This window comes from Cebus imitator, unplaced genomic scaffold (genome assembly GCF_001604975.1).
Source record: "Cebus imitator isolate Cc_AM_T3 unplaced genomic scaffold, Cebus_imitator-1.0 Scaffold102, whole genome shotgun sequence".
Classification (NCBI taxonomy): Eukaryota; Metazoa; Chordata; class Mammalia; order Primates; family Cebidae; genus Cebus; species Cebus imitator.
In genome coordinates, this window is record NW_016107417.1 from 1658148 (window position 1) to 1675776 (window position 17629).

At 38.1% G+C, this 17629-nt stretch overlaps 1 protein-coding gene across 6 annotated transcripts in view; it reads right to left on the reverse strand.

Annotated features, from left to right (window-relative positions):
• The window catches only part of CUNH11orf80 (chromosome unknown C11orf80 homolog), a 107337-nt gene that overhangs the window by 48746 nt on the left and 40962 nt on the right, over positions 1–17629 (reverse strand). For all 6 annotated transcript variants that reach the window (XM_037741562.1, XM_017537000.2, XM_017536999.2 and 3 more), the window contains exon 4: positions 4472–4581. In XM_037741562.1, the coding sequence (XP_037597490.1) occupies positions 4472–4581 (110 nt within the window). The remainder of the gene's footprint in view (positions 1–4471; positions 4582–17629) is intronic.

The window sequence follows — 17629 nt, forward strand, 5'->3', positions numbered from 1 at the left end:
AAAAAAAAAAAAAAAAAAAAATTATTTGAAAAAATTATTACAAAAATGGGCCGGGCATGGTGGTTCACATCTGTAATCCCAGCACTTTGGGATGCCGAGGCAGGAGTGCTTGAGGTCAGGAGTTCAAGACCAGCCAGGCAAACATGGTGAAACCCCACCTCTATTAAAAACATACAAAAAAAATTAGCCAAGTATGGTGGCATGCTCCTGTAATCCCAGCTACTCTGGAGTCTGAGACACGAGAATCACTTGAACCTGGGAGGTGGAGGTTGCAGTAAGCTGAGATTATGCCACTGCACTCCAGCTTGGGTGACAGAGTGAGACCCCGCCTCAAAAAAAAAAAAATTACAAAAACAGATGGGGAATTATTAGAAAATTCTGTAAACACGTCTAGGATTATTCATGCATGTAAATAGTGGTAATTAAATAATAACTGTAGTCAGTATATATATCATAGTCACATCCTTCATTTTTAAAATTTTAGTATAAAATGTTTAAACAATAAAAAAGCAATAGTTTTTAAAGCATTTTCTGTACTTACCATTTCCAAAACAACTTCTTGGAACAGTTTCAAACCTTTGTAAACTTGGTGATTATAGGGCGTATCATAGAGAGGGCTAATTACATCTAACAGTGAGACAGCTGAAGTGAAAGTTCCTTGAGCAACTACTGGAGAGAGGCTACAATGAATGATTATATTTACTGAATACTTGCTACATGCCAAGCAGTTTCTATGCAAGTAAGAAATAACCCCATTTTATAGAAGATAATGAGATTCAATAAGCTAATTAACTTGTCCAAGGTCACACACAGCTAGTTAAGTAGCAGCACTGGGATTCAGACCTAGAACTGACTAACTCCACACTCTGCATTCTATTATGCAATGTTGCCTCTCCAAAAATGTTCATTTTCTGTGTATGCAGGTAGCTATCTGAATCGGATAATATATAATCCATCATTATTTTTTATAGAGCAATGCTTATGTATGGCTACTCAATATATGCATTTACTCGCTCATAAAATATTAATGTGGCTTATTATGTACCTGGCCTATAAAAATAAATAATGACAATCTCTGAATTAGAAGAGTTCACAGTTCAGTAGAAGTCAAAGACTAATTTATATGGCAATGTGAAATTTAGATAAATGAGGTGCTAAAGGAACACACCAGAAGAACTGACACCTAACCCAGAGTTAGGATAAAGTGACTAATGTCAGGTCAGAGAGGATAGTTAATACAACACAACTAACCACTTTTCAGATCTACTCATAGAATTATTAGAGAGAGGAAGAGAGAGATGACAAAGCCTTTTACAATTGGGTGTTGGGTGTTAGAGACCCAGTATCCGAGCCTGACATACCTACAGAAGCACTGAACTTACTTATGTACTGTTATGAAAAAAATGGATACTGCCACCCCTACACAGCAGAAACCGCTATTAAATCGCATGGTTTTAGCCTTCACCTTTAAGTATGTCTAATTATATGATAGAATATATAAGTATGTTTTCAAATATGAACTTATGCAGTCATGAGCCCTTTATATTACATTCTAGAAGAAAGTCTCAATCTCTCTTCCCCCCTCACTTTAGATACATACACACAGAATTATAGATGTATAAATATATAGATATGTTTGTGCATATATGTGTTTGTATGTATATATGTATAACTCCATTCACTTGATCATTTAGTATTATTACAAAAATATTAAACTGGATAAAGCTGTCAAGAAGATCTTATAAAATGAGATTGCTTTTGGAGGGACATGTTACCTGGCCTAATGAACCTCAAGGTGCAAGACTAGCTGTGGGCATAAACGCAAAGCCCAATATCTCTCCTAAATGAAACTTTCCATAGTCTTCCTTGCGATTAACTTTCCTTGCATGCCCAAATTAATGACTCATTTATTATAGGCTTGGATGTCTGTTAGTCTTTGCCGTGAACCTTGCTACTTAACCTTTCTCCTCAATTGAGGCATAAATGATGAAATCTTTTACAATCTTCTTTTTATTTCTTCTCATTCTTTTCACTCAAATATTGTTTAAATAGCTGCACCGTATCCAAAACAATGAGATATAATGGAAGAAATGCATGAGGAAATCCTTGTTCCCTTGAGGCTAATGCCGTCTGACTATACTATTCTTTTACCTCCATCACCAGCTGACTCCTGGTCACGAAGCTCACAGTTTTCCTCTGTACTCCACATGCTGTCATCATCTTGACTGATACCCATATCCAAGCAGATAACTAGCCCAAGCATCAACTTAGTCTCACAATTCCCTGACCTTTTCAACAATAATGACCCTGATCTCCACTCGGTCCCAGCCACCTATTTCCATGGCCACGGCTTGGAACTGTTCCATTCTGAAAATCTTAACTTGCAATTTCCCACTCTATTGTGAAAAGATGTACACCAAGATATTAATAATGACTGCCTTGAAAGGCCAAATTATGTGTATTTTAAGTATCTGTTTTGATCATACTTTAACTTTTCTGAGGGAAACACTATTTTTGCAATTAAAAAAAAAAGAGAGACAGAAACTTTATCACTCTGATAACAACTTCCTATTCTTTCAAGTGTCAGAATCTCCTACACCCAGCAAATCTGTTTTTCAGTCTCATCAAGATCTCCTGACTTTGACCTCTTCCCATGGTTTAGGTGCCCTTCCTCCACACTAACATAGCATTCAGTGCTTGCTTCTATCATCCATCCTGTAAATCACCCCATATTGTAATTATGCGTTTACTTCTTGATCTATCTACATTACAAGTTCCTTGGGACCAAGTAATGTATCTTAAGATGCTGTAACTACAGACAGTACCTAGCTCATTGACACTGACTTGAACAAACACACGTGTCTGGATGAATAAATAAATATTGAAATAGCCCTGATCTATATGAGTCAGACTTTGGTTCAAGTTCTAATTCTGCCACTTAACTTTTGTATGACACTGGGAGAGTCAGTCAAGTTCTCTGAGTCCCAACTTTCTGGTCTGTAAAATGGGGTGATAATCCTCATCCTACCCACTTCACAAACTTGTCAGGAGACTTAAATAATTTAAATAAATGTTATGCATACAAATTATTGCTTGTTCAGGCTGACTAAAATACAGAACCTCATTTCCCAGAATTGCCCTTCTTGGTTCACTGGAATCACCTTTTTATTGCTACTTGACATGAATAGCTTCAGAGCTGACTAACCATTAATTGCTCCAGATTGTTCACCCTCCATTCTCCTAAAGAAGATAAGGCACAGCCAGGAATATCTGTTGTCCTGTTGCATACCCATTTCTTTCAGAATGAGCGTATAATTATTCAAACATGGAGAAAGGCTGCCCAACAGCTTCCTGGGAGAATGTTTAAAGCACTGCAATTCATTATGTCTCCACCAACTCTAAGTAAGGAAAATAGGAGATGAAAGAACTGTTAAAGGGAATGGAGAGTGAATTATCACTCTCATAAATCTGGACCACAAATAAGTCAATAAAAAGATCTCTAAGCCAAACTAATAAAAATGTATCCAAGTAAGATCTGCATGGAGAGTCACTTTTTATTTTATTAGGAGATCTAAATTCAAATAAGGGTTTGTTTCATTGGTTCTGTATATTAGTAATAATGTTCCAAAGCCTAGGCCATACTGTTATGGACTGAATTGTGTCCCTCAAAATTCATCTGCTGAAGTCCTAAGCCCCAGGGTGACTGTATTTGGAAGTAGGGCCCTCAGGAAGTTATTCAGAGTAAATGAGGTCATAAGGGTAGGGCCCTCATCCTAGGTCTTAATAGCACTGGTGTCCTTATAAAAAGATACACCAGAGCCAGGTGCCACTAGTCCCCACCTGTAGTCCCAGCTACCAGCTACTTGGCAGGTTGACGCAGGAAGATCACTTGAGCTCAGGAGTTCAAGGCTGTAGCATGCTATGACTATACCTGTGAATAGCCACTGCACTTCAGCTTGTGCAACATAGCAAGACCACATCTCTAAAAAAAAAAAATTCAATAAAAATAAAGAGACACTAGAGATCTCTTTCTTTTCAGGCACACGCAGAGAAAAACCACATAAGGACACAGTAACAAGGCAGTAGTCTATAAGCCAGGAAGAAAGGCCTCACCAGAAGCCAGCACTGACAGCACACTGATCTTGGATGTCTAGCCTCCAGAACTGTGAGAAAATAAATCTCTATTGCTTAAGCTATCCAGTCTGTGGTATTTTGCTATGGCAGCCCAAGAAGACTAATAAGTATCATACCCAGACCAATTAAGTCACAATCACTCAGAATGGGACACAGATGACAGTATTTTTGGAACTCCTAGGCGATCTAATGTCTGTACAGGCAAGTTTGGGAGCCAATGCCTTATTTCATTTCAACTTGGAACTATGATGGATCTAGGCTTTTCTTTCTGTTACTAGATTTGCAGAAAAATAAGAATGAAATCATGAGTAATTTATAAGACCACAACAAAACCTGCCTCAAAAATCATCTGGAAGGGTGTTACTCCTGTCATGTCCTGAGAATAGCTGCTTTCCTCTGAAGTCCAAGTCAGCTTTGCAGAGATTCCGGGCAGTATGGACTGTATTTCTGTGTGAGAAGAAATGGCAACAAAGTCAAACAAGCAGTTTGGATAAGCACCAGGATTTCTGGATTTGTTTATTAAACTGGTGAGCCAAGAAGGCTTTTCCCTGATGAAAAGATTATCTACAAGATTTAAAATATGACTGGAAAGTGCTATGAATCAGCAAATTGCTTGAACATTTAGAATTACTTTATGGGATTAGGACATTTAATCTCATCTTTTCAATTTTTTTCATTTGCTAAATCAATTTTTATTTTCTGTTAATTTCCACAAGGTAATGTTTAATGCCATATAGCTTCAGAACTGATAGTTCTGATATTCTTGTATTTTTAAATAAATCAATTCATTATTTAATAAACCTAAGTCTAGTACATGAACTAATTTAGAGCTGAAGCCTGAAAAATTCAAGAGTGACTCTCAGGCAAGTACCTTTCTTTCTTTTTTTTTGTGAGATGGAGTCTTACTCTGTCACCCAGGCTGGAGTGCAGTGGTGTTATCTCAGCTCACTGCAACATCCACCTCCTGGGTTCAAGTGATGTTCATGCCTCAGCCACCCAAGTAGCTGGGATTAGAGGTATGTGACACCATGCCCGGCTTATTTTTTTGTATTTTTAGTAGAGAAGGGTTTCACCATGTTGGCCAGTCTAGTCTCAAACTCCTGGTCTCCAGTGATCTGCCCATCCTGACCTCCCAAAGTGCTGGGATTACAGGTGTGAGCCATCATGCCCAGCCCAGCATGTACCTTATATAGCATGTTCTTTAATGAGGTTGTCTTTAAAAAAGAAAATTAAACTCTTACCAATTTAATTTGTGGATTAACCACTTGGTATACTTGCATGTATTGAATCAGAACTATCTTTCTATAAAGCATCGACAAGTCCTGAATCATCAACAACGAAGAAAACAACCAAGTATGTACCATCTTTCTTCTTCTCTATACCATGTCACTCATATTACAAGGGAAAAACCAAGTCTCCTATCTCTTATTTTACAAAATGCCATCCCTATTTCCTCTACATGTATCTGCAAGATTTACTTTCCTTTTTTTTTTTTTAAAGACAGAGTCTTGCTGTGTTGCCCAGGCTGGAGGGCAGTGGCACAATCTCAGCTCATTGCAAGCTTCACCTCCCAGGTTCAAGCGATTCTCCTGCCTCAGCCTCCTGAGTAGCAAGTATTACAGGTGCACACCTCCATGCCTGGCTAATTTGTGTTTTTTTAGTAGAGTTGGGTTTCATCATGCCGGCCAGGCTGGTCTCAAACTCCTGACCTCAGGTGATCTGCCCGCCTTGAACTCCCAAATTTCTGGGATTATAGGCATAAGCCATTGCACCTGGCCTGCTTTGTTAATGATGTTGACAATGTTGATATTACACAAGAATTAAACTTTGAAAACCTAATGATGATTAAAAAAATATGCCCTACAATAACAGCACAAGTTTCATGCTACATATCTCATAATGCTTTAAAAAAAAAAAGTGTAGACATTCCCAAATCAAATTCTAGCTAACGACTGGGCCTGGCAGCTCACGCCTGTAATTCCAGCACTTTGGGAGGCCGAGGCAGGTGGATCACCTGAGGCTGGGAGTTCGAGACCAGCCTGACCATCATGGTGAAACCCCATCCTATAAAAATACAAAAAATTAGCGGGGCATGGTGGTGGGTGCCTGCAACCCCAGTTATTCAGGAGTTTGAGGCAGGAGAATCGCTTGAACCCAGGAGGTGGAGGTTGCAGTGAGCCAAGATCGCACCATTGCACTCCTGCCTGGGTGACAAGAGTGAAACTCAATCTCGAAAAATAAAAAGAAAGAAAGAAAATTAGCTATCAATCTTGATGTCTTGCATCAATCTTCACTTTTGCCACTGATCAACTTTCTGACCTAAGGCAACCCCCCTTTTCTGTGATTCAATTACCATTCTGTGAAATAAGAAAAAATTATATCTGAATATTTCAGTTTGATTAGTAAGACAGTACAGAAATGGGGTAAATGTGGATATATGAGAAAAGGTTTATAAATAACTTTGAATTCTTTGGAAATCTTAATAATAATTTATAATAAATTATGTAGCTATTTGGGGGGAGATCAATTTCAATAGTCTCACTCCACATACACAAACACACAAATCCAGATAGATTGACTAGAGTTAAATGTAAAAAGGTGAAATAATAACTAAATAAAAGCCTTTGATTTCAAGATAAATCGAGTATATGCTGAAATATCACCTTCCTGATCAAACATATAAAATAATACAAGAATTTTAAAATCTTAATAAATACATAGTTATGGTGAGAAAAAAAGAAAACAGAATTTTTTTTTTTTTTTTTAAATAGAGTCTTGCCCTGTTGCCCAAGCTGGAGTGCAGTGGCGTGATCTTGGCTCACTACAACCTCTGCCTCCCAGGTTCAAGATAGTCTCATGCCTCGGCCTCCTGTGTAGCTAGGATCACAGGTGTGCGCTACCATGCCTGGCTAATTTTTATCTTTTTAATAGAGAAGGGGTTTTGCAATGTTGGCCAAGATGTTCTCAAAAAGAGATCTGCCTGCCTTGGCCTCCCGAAGTGCTGGGATTACAGGTATAAGACACCTTACTCAGCCAGAAAAGATAAATCTTCATAGACCAGAAATGGAAAGGTGTTCTTCTTCCCCCTTCTTTGAAAAGAACAACAAAAAGGGAACGAAAGAGAGATTCCACAATCGTAGACAAGAACTAAAATGATGCATGATATTTGGCCTAGACTAGGAACATAGAGCTAATACTGTAACACAGGTTTAAGAGCAAGAGACACACACAGGAGGTCTAAGCAAGAGACCAATATATGAACAAAGGCTAGAGGCACATTACCTGTCTACCTGAATGTTAGTTACAGCCAAGGGGGTTCTGGTAGCAGCCTCACTGATGTGAGATGAAGGACATAGAGCCATTTCATGTAAGTGGTGAAAGGACTCAGAACTATATAATCTATTAAGATGCGAGAGCTTCACATTTTACCACCCATACAAAAATTAATTCTAGGTATACATCATACAAGGCTAAGGCTCAGTGACTCTCAGAGAGCCTCCTACAGGACAGCTGTCAAAACAAAATGTGTTCAGGTTAAACAGATCATAAACAGCTCTTAATTAAAAATTACCAGGCAAAGAAGATTAATACTATGAAAACTATAATACATATCAACCAATGCATTTACACCTAAGAAAATAAAGTTAATGGAACAATCTGGGAGAGATTTAAAAATAAGTATCTATATTTTATACCTTCAAAAAGTAAAAGAAGCCATGAAACAAGGAAACACTGTTGTAAATTAAACAGAAAGTAATGGGGTATTAGAAATCTTATAAATTGGCTGGCACAGTGGCTCATGCCTGTGATCCCAGCACTTTGGGAGGCAGAGGCAAGTGGATCACCCAAGGTCAGGAGTTTAAGACCAGCCTGGCCAACATGACGAAACCCCATCTCTACTAAAAATACAAAAAAGATTAGCCGGGTGTGATGGCAGGTGCCTATGATCTCACCTACTTGGGAGGCTGAGGCAGGAGGATTGCTAGACCCCAGAAGGTAGAAGTTGCAGTGAGCAAGATCGCCAGCCTGGAGGACAGGGCAAGACTTTCAAAAAAAAAAAAAAATTAAAGATACTTTAATTTTTATTTTAATATAGAAATTAGATATTTAATTTCTAAAAATTAAAGATATAGTGTTTGAAATTAAAACTATATGTATGCTTAGATTGGACACAGTAGAAGAGCAAATTTAAAAGTTAGTACATGAATGTTCATAGCAGGATTACTCATAATAGCCAAAAGTGGAAACAACCCAAATGACCATCAAACGATGAAGAGCTTAACAAAATGTGGAGTATTCAGCCTTAAAAAGAAATTAAGTACTGTTACATGCAACAACATGGATAAATCTTGAAAACATAATGCTTAAAGAACTCAGACACAAAATGCTACATATTGTATGATTCCATTTATACGAGATATCCAAAATAAGCAAATCGCCAGAGACAGAAAGTAGATTAGTGTTTGCCAAGGCATAGAAAATGAAAGTAATAGGAGTGATTGCTAATGAGTACACAGTTTCTTTTTAAAGATGAAAATGTACTGGAATTAGATAGTGATAACAGTTACACAGGCAGGAAACAATGGCTCATGGCAATAGTCACAGCACTTTGGGAAGCCAAGGTGGGAGGACTGCTTGAGCCCAGGAGTTTGAGACCACCATGCGCAATGTGGCGAAACCCCATCTCTATAAAAAATACAAAAAAAATAACTAGGTGCAGTGGTACACAACTGTAGTCCCAACTACTAGGAGGGCTGAGGTGGGAGGATTACCTGAGCCCAGGAGGTCGAGGCTGCAGTGAACCATGATCACACCACTGCATCCCTGCCTGGGTGACAGAGTGAGACCCTGCCAAAAAAAGCCATAGTTATACAACCCTGAAAATACACTAAAACCCACTAAATTGTACACTTTACAATGGTTGTGTTTATAGTACATGAATTTTATATCAATTAAAATAAGAAAAGGCAAAATACATTAAAAATAGATCCAAAAGAAATAATGACTGAGAAATATAAAGTAAGGACAGATATAAGTGCTATTTGAACAAATTTATCAAATGTCAAGCAGGATAAATTTCTAAAAAACAAGGCAAAATCAAAAACTAAAAAAGCCACACAGTTAACACATCACAATGAAACCCAAAATAACAAGGATAAGCAGAACCCTATAAGCTACCAAAAAAAATTAAATTAGCAAAAAACACGAGTTAGCAACGTTAAATGCCAGAAGGTGATCCAGTACTATCTTCAGAGACCTGAAGTAACTTTGAATCTGGATTTTTTTTTTACTTACTTACTTACTTTATCTATCTATCTGTCTGTCTGTCTGTCTGAAAGAGGGTCATGTTCTGTGGCCCAGGCTTTGTGCAGTGGTGTGATCATAGCTCACTGCAGCCTCCAACTCCTGGGATCAAAGGATCCTCCTATCTCAGGCTCCCAACTCACTAGGACTACAGGTGTACACAATGCCTAGCTAATTTTTTTTCTTCATATTAAACTGCTTAGGGAAATTTTCATAATTTTTTGTAGATACAGGATCTCACTATGTTGCCCAGGCTGGTCTCTAGAGATCCTCCTGCCTCAGCCTCCCAGAGTTCTGGGATTACAGGCATGAGCCACATCACCCAGCCAAATCTGAACTTTTTTTTTTTAATTGCATTTTAGGTTTTGGGGTACATGTGAAGGACATGCAAGATTGCTGCACAGGCACACACATGGTGGTGTGATTTGCTGCCTTCCTCCCCATCACCTATATCTGGCATTTCCCAAATCTGAACTTTTAAGAGAGCCAAACTACCATTACAAAATGAGAGACTTAAAATGTTTACCATCCACCAGTCCTCACTCAAAGAACCACTAAACAAACCACCATGTCCATTTAAAGATGAATTTACATTTTTTGCCGAGATCATGTGGGGACAAGGAGAAAGAATGAGAGATCATTATCAGTATCAAGCCACCTCTTCACATAGGTCTTCAACTGTTAAAGTAGACAGAAAAATTTCAATCAGATGACATTACGAACATGTAGCAAAACCATGTACTGAGGCTTTTCCTCCCACATTAATTAAATAACCAAATAAGGCCTCAAACCAAAAACTACTATAAAACTGGATAAAATATATGAGACGATTGTTTTCAGGCAGTGGACGATAGATAGCACAAGGTTACAATCCCTTGAGAGAAGGGAAACTCATGAGGTTAGTCTTGTAATTGCCCTAGATGTCTACATGGGGAAATTTTCCTATCCACAGAACAGGGACATGAAACGCAAGCAGAGCACAGTGGTCCCACTAAGCTGAAGAGGCAAAGAATAGATTTTGGAGTTGTGAAAGTACCTGGAATCTACAGGGCAGGGCATTGGAGAAGAGGGAGCTGCACAAAGTACGGTACTAAAGCCTGTGTAGGAGCTCCCCATGAGTCCTTGCAGAGAGTGAGGCTATATGCAATTTCCCAAAGAGCAGGTGCTATGAAGTTGAGAATGGAACAAAATACTAGCAAGATTTTCCAGTGCTGAAAAATGTTGGCCTTCAGGCCTTGATAGAATGGGGGAGACCTTGTTAAAACTGCTGGTGTCTAGCTGAGATGCAACACAGATAATGCTTTAGTAATAAAAACCATACTCTAGATGAAGGTCTGCTGTAGACCCATCCCAAAAAAGTCTAAGGCTATGCCTTGATAAAATCCACAGAGGAGTTAAGAGTTTGGAGGCTAAATGGTATCAAATCTGAAAAGTTTGAAAACTGCATTGGCTTTCTACAAACCTAACCTTTAAAATGCATAAAAACAAGTCTGCGTAAGGTCAAGGTGCATAGCCTACTAGAATAAAAATAAATACTCTCCAGAGATAGAAAATGCAACACAGAATATAATCATATTGCCCAGTATGAAACAAAAATTTACTAGATATGCAAAGAAGTAGGACATGATAACCCACAGTCAAGCAATTAATAGAAACAGAACCTGAGGGCCAGGCTTATGCCCATAATATCAGACTTTGGGAGGCCAAGGCAGGAGGATCGCTTGAGGCCAGATATTTGAGCCTAGGCTAGGCAACATGGCAAGACTCTTGTCTCCAAAAAAAATAAATAAATAAAAAATTAGCTGGGTGCGATGGCACATGCCTGTGGTCCTAGCTACTCAAGAGGCTGAGGCAGGAGGATCACTGAGCCCAGGAGCTGGAGGCTGCAGTGAGTTATGACTGTGCCACTGCACTTCAGCTGGTGACAGGGTGAGACCCTGTCTCTGAAAAAAGAAAAGAAACAGATCCTGACATGGTACAGATATTACATTTAGGAAAGACTTTAAATAATCTATTATAAATATGTTCAGAGACTTAAAAGGCAGCCTTAATGAGTAAACTGATAGGAAAGGTCAGCAGATAAATTAACACTATACAAAAGGAACCAAAAGGAAATTCTATAACTGAAAAGTTAAATAATTGAAATGGAGAATTCACTAGATAGGTTTAATAGCAGATTTAGAGGTGACACGTGTCAATGAAATCACTGAAGACAAATAACAAAAACTATCCAATCTGGAGATTAAAGAAAAAGAGACTGAAGAAAAATGAATAAAGTCTTAGGAATCTGTAGGAAAATATCAATCAGTCTAAAACATGTGTAATGGGAGTCCCAGAAAGAGGATAGGAGAATAAAATGAGAATAGAACAAGAAAAACATGAAGAAATCATGGACAAAATTCCCTAAAATTTCATGAAAAATATTAAGATGTGAAAAGCTCAGCAAACACAAAGAAGGATAAATGAAAAGAAAATCACATCTAGGCATGTAATAGTCAAAATGATAAAAACCAAAGATAAAGATAAAATATTGAAAGAAGCCAGAGGAAAATCACACATTATATACAGAGAAAGTATAATATGAATCACAGCTGACTTCTTACCATAAGCAATAAAGCCCAGGCCCAGGTGTGGTGGCTCATGCCTATAATCCCAGCACTTTGGGAGGCCAAACCAGGTGGACTGCTTGAAGCCAAGAGTTTAAGACCAGCCTGGGCCGGGCGCGGTGGCTCAAGCCTGTAATCCCAGCACTTTGGGAGGCCGAGGTGGGTGGATCACGAGGTCAAGAGATCGAGACCATCCTGGTCAACATGGTGAAACCCCGTCTCTACTAAAAATACAAAAAATTAGCTGGGCATGGTGGCACGTGCCTGTAATCCCAGCTACTCAGGAGGCTGAGGCAGGAGAATTGCCTGAACCCAGGAGGCGGAGGTTGCGGTGAGCCGAGATCGCGCCATTGCACTCCAGCCTGGGTAACAAGAGCGAAACTCCGTCTCAAAAAAAAAAAAAAAAAGACCAGCCTGGCCAACATGGCAAAACCCTGTCTCTACTAAAAATATAAATTGAGAGATATTCCACTGTAATCTCAGTGCTATTCAGAGGCTGAGTCACAAGAATCATTTGAGCTGGGAGGCAGAGATTGTAGTGAGCCAAGATTGTGCCACTGCACTCTGGCCTGTGTGAAAGAGCGAGACACTGTCTCAAAAACAAAAAAAAACCCACAAACCCAATAAAGGCCAGAAGACAACTGACAACATCTTTCAAAATGTTAAAAAGGAGAAAACTATCAAGCCGGATATTCCAGTGCAATATCCTTTTAAAATGAGGCTAAGGTAAAGGCATTTTAAGAAAGATGATGAAATAATCTGTTGCTAGAAGATCTGCTAAAGAATTTTCTTCAGGCTGAAGATGAAAATCCAGCTATTCAAGAAGAAATGAAGAGCACCAGAAATCATAAATAAGTGGATAAATATAAGGGACTATTTCTTTCTCCTTGAATTTTTCTTAACAACTAACTTTTCAGAGCAAAAATAATCTCCTAAGGCAGGTAACTGTAAGTACTTGAGTATTTAAAAATACTTAAAATTGAGCAAAAAAAAAAAAAAAAGTATTTACTTATCCTTTTGTCAATATCACAGTGTCTTAATTACTGCAGCTTTATAAGTCTTGAAGTCAGGTAGTGCCAGTCCTCTGACTTTATTCTTCAATATTGAGTTGGCTATTCTGGGTCTTTTTCTTTCCATATAAACTTTATGTTTTTATTTTTTGAGATAGCCTTGCTTTGTTGCCCACGCTAGAGTGAAGTGCTGCAATCATAGTTCATTGAAGTGACGTCTTGGGCTCAAAAGATCCCCCTGAGTAGCTGGGACTCCAGGCACATGCCACCATGCCCAGCTAATTTTTAAATTTTTTAGTAGAGATGGGGTCTTGCTATGTTGCCCAGGGGAGTATTGAACTACTGAGTTGAAGTGAACCTCCCACCTCAGCCTCCCAGAATGCTGGGATTACAGGTGTGAGCCATCATGCCCAACCTCTCCATATAAATTTTAGAATCAGTTTGTCAATATCCACAAAATAACTTGCTGGGATTTTGACCAGGATTGCACTGAATCTACAGCTCAAGTTGAGAAAAACATCTTGACAATAATGAGTCTTCCTATAGTTTTCCTATCCATGAACATGGAATATCTTACAATTTAGTTCTTTGATAACTTCGTCAGTGATTTGTCATTTTCCTCATATTAATCTTATACATATTTTGTTAGATTTAAATCTAAGTATTTCATTGTTGGAGTGCTAATGTCAATGGTAACTTTTAAAAATATCAAATTCTACTTGTTCATTGTTAGTATCTAAGAAAATGACTGACTTCTGTATTTTAACCTTGTATCCTACAACCTTCCTATATTTACTTATTAATCCATTTAAATTTTTTAATGAGTTTGTCAGTGTCTATAAAAAGTTTGCTGACATTATGACTTTGTTGCATATATCAATTTGGGAAGACGGAATATCTTAGCAATATTCAATCTTCTAATCTATGAACACAGTATATCTCTCCACCTATTGTTTAATTTCTCTCAGCAATGTTTTGTAGTTTCAACATGGAGATCTTTTACTTTTTTAATTTATCTCTAAGTGCTTGGTGTTTGTTGATACTAGTACAGAGGTTTAAAATTTTTTTATATTCCAATTATCTGCTGCTAGTATATAAAAATAACTTTTCTGTGTAATATATTGACTCTGTAAAGTGATCATTTTAAATTCACCTATTTGTTCTAGACGTTACTTTGCAAATTCCCCAGCATGCTGCACATAAACAACCATGTCATCTGCAAATAAAGTCAGTTTTATTTCTGCTTTTCCAACCTCTACGGCTTGTTTCTTTTTCTTGTCTTATTACATTAGCTAGGACCTCCATTACTATTCTTAAATGATATTTCCAAAGTCTTCTTATGAAAAAAGGCTTAAACAAAAAATACACTACGCAAAATGGTATTCATGTAAAATATATAGGCTTGAAAAAAAAAGACAGCCAGGCATGGTGGTTCATGCCTATAATCCCAGCACTTTGGGAGGCCAAGGCAGGTGGATCACTTGAGGTTAGGATTTCAAGACCAGCATGGTCAACATGGTAAAACCCCATCTCTACCAAAAATACAAAAATTAGCCGGGCATAGTCACATGTGCCTGTAATCCCAGCTACTTGGGAGGCTGAGGCACCAGGATCACTTGAACCCAGGAGCTGGAGGTTGCAGTGAGCCGAGATCATGCCACTGCACTCCATCTAGCCTGGGCAACAAGTTGAGACCTTGCCTCAAAAGAAAAAACAGAAAAAAGAAAAAAAGACATAAAGGAAATCAGCTAAAATGTTAACGGCAATTATCTCTAGAATTATTGGTGATATTTATTTCTTTCATTATTCTTTGTTTTATATAATGCATATAAAATACTTCATAAATAAAGGAAAACAGTACAACTAATTAAAAAATACACACAGAGTAATTACTCAAATAAAACTCGGATTTGATAAAGGCAGACAACTCTATAATATCTGAAAAAGTAAAATACCTGCCAACTATTAGGCTATACAGTAGCTATTCTTTATATTTGACAACTAATATGCTAAATTAATCTTTTTTGAGTGGAAACAAAAAGTATAATAGAAATAAAAATGTCTTTTTTGTTCCCATCATAATTTTTTCCAATAACTAAAGAGAATTTCATTGATACCATCCAGTATTCTGTTAGCTTCCCCAAAACAAGTGACTTATATTTAAGAAATCCTTTTAGGCATGGTGTGGCGGCTCAGACCAGCCTGGCCAATATGGCAAAACTCCACCTCTACCAAAAAAAAAAAAAAAAAAGATAGCCGGGCGTAGGCTAGGGACGGTAGCTCATGCCTGTAATTTCAGCACTTTGGGAAGCTGAGGTGGGTGGATCACCTGTGATCAGGAGTTCAAGACCAGCCTGGTCAACATGGCAAAACTACTAAAAATATAAAAATTAGCTATGCATGCTGGCAAGCGCCTGTAATCCTAGCTGTTCAGGAGGCTGAGGCAGGAAAATTGTTTGAACCTGGGAGGTAGAGGTTGCAGTGAACTGAGATCATGCCATTACACTCCAGCCTAGGCAACAAGAATGAAACTCCATCTCAAAAAAAAAAAAAATTTAGCCAGGCATGGTGGTGCATGCCTATAATCCCAGCTACCTTTGGGATTACAAAGGTAGGGAGGCTGAGGCAGAACAATCACTTGAACCCAGGAGGCAGAGGTTGTGGTAAGCCAAAATTGCACCACTGCACTCCAGCCTGAACAAGAGTGAGACCCTGTCTCAAAAAAAGAGAAATCTCGAAATGTTGGGAGAAAACAAAGAAACAATATATATATATATATATATATATATATATATATATATATATATATATATATATATAGAACCCATCCTGCTTTTTTTTTTTTTTGAGACAGGGTCTCACTCTGTAACCCAGGCTGGAGCACAGTGGCACAATCACAGCTCACTACAGCCTTGACCTTCCAAGCTCAAGCAACCCTCTCACTTTAACCTCCTGAATAGCTGGGACCACAGGCATACACCACCACAACCAGATAATTTTTTTTTTTTGGTAGAGATAGGGTCTCCCTATGTTGCCCAGGCTGGTCTTGAACTCCTGGGCTCAAGTGATCCTTCCATCTTGGCCTCTCAAAAGTGCTGGGATTAAATACATGAGCCAGTGCACCAGGCTACCCCACCCTAAGTATTAAGACAATGGATAATTTTATTACTATTAATAATAGCTAACATGCATTAAGCTTTTTTTTTTTTTGAGACAGAGTCTCACTCTGTCACCCAGGCTGGAGTGCAGTGGTGCGATCTCAGCTTACTGCAACCTCCACCTCCTGGGTTCAAGCAATTCTCCTGCCTCAGCCTCCCGAGTAACTGGGACTACAGGCACATGCCACCACGCCCAGTTAATTTTTGTATTTTTAGTAGAGACAGGGTTTCACCATGTTGGCCAGGATGGTCTCGCTCTCTTGACCTTGTGATTCACCTGTCTCAGCCTCCCAAAGTGCTGGGATAACAGGCACACACCACCACTCCCAGCCGCATTAAGCCTTTTCTTTATGTTGTACAATATGCTAATGATTTCTATTATCTAACTTGTCACAACCCAGTAAGGCAGGGATTATATTATTCTCATTTTTATAGCTGAGAAAGCTGACGTTCAAATGTTACCTAGTATGTTAACAACAAAGTCAGGATTTAAACATAGGACTGTCTGACTCTAAAGTCTGTGTTTTTAATCACTATAAATACCTATTTAGAGTGAAATAAATTTTAAGAACATAAGCAACACAGTATAAACATTCAATTTTCCTTATTTTATTTTCTTTGGAAAAGAATATAATCTTATAAAAAGCTGTTGTTCAAAGAACACTTTTATGTAATATTGTAATTTTTCAAAAAGTCCCACAATGATACTCTTGTATCAGTAGAGAATTAGAAGCAAATGAGATTTAGAAAATCAATACATTAGATGACCTATCTTTCTATAGCCAACTGAACATCATGAAACAATGGCATTTTTACAATGAAATGGAAATTCAGGGATTTGTACATCATGGTGTCAAACTAATGAATGAATTCATTCTAAATTTCATCCTAGAAGTTTGCTCCTAAAGACATAGAGAAGGCTGGGTGCAGTGGCTCAAGCCTGTAATCCCAGCAATTTGGGAAGCTGAGGCAGGAGGATCACTTGAGCCCTGGAGTTCAAGACCAGTCTGGGCAATATACCGTGACTATCTCATAAGAGAAAAAAAACAAAGAAAGAAAAGAAAAAGACACAAAGAAAGTTCAGAAAACAGAAAACAGAAGTAGTAAACACTTACTAAAAGATTCAGCTAAATATAATTAAAACTTTTAACCATCTCATTAACTTGTAAATTAGCTTAAATATTTTAAGTAATTGCAATTCCCAATGCCAGCAAAGTGCAGTGAAGTTGGTAACTTTACTACAAATGCTACTATTACACGACACAACTTTTTTGAGATGGAGTCTCGCTCTGATGCCCAGGTTGGAGTGCACTGGCATGATCTCAGCTCAATCCAACCGCCACCTCCCAGATTCAAGCAATTCCCTTCCCTCAGCCTGCTGAGTACTTGGGACTAAAGGCTTTTTTTTTTTTTTTTT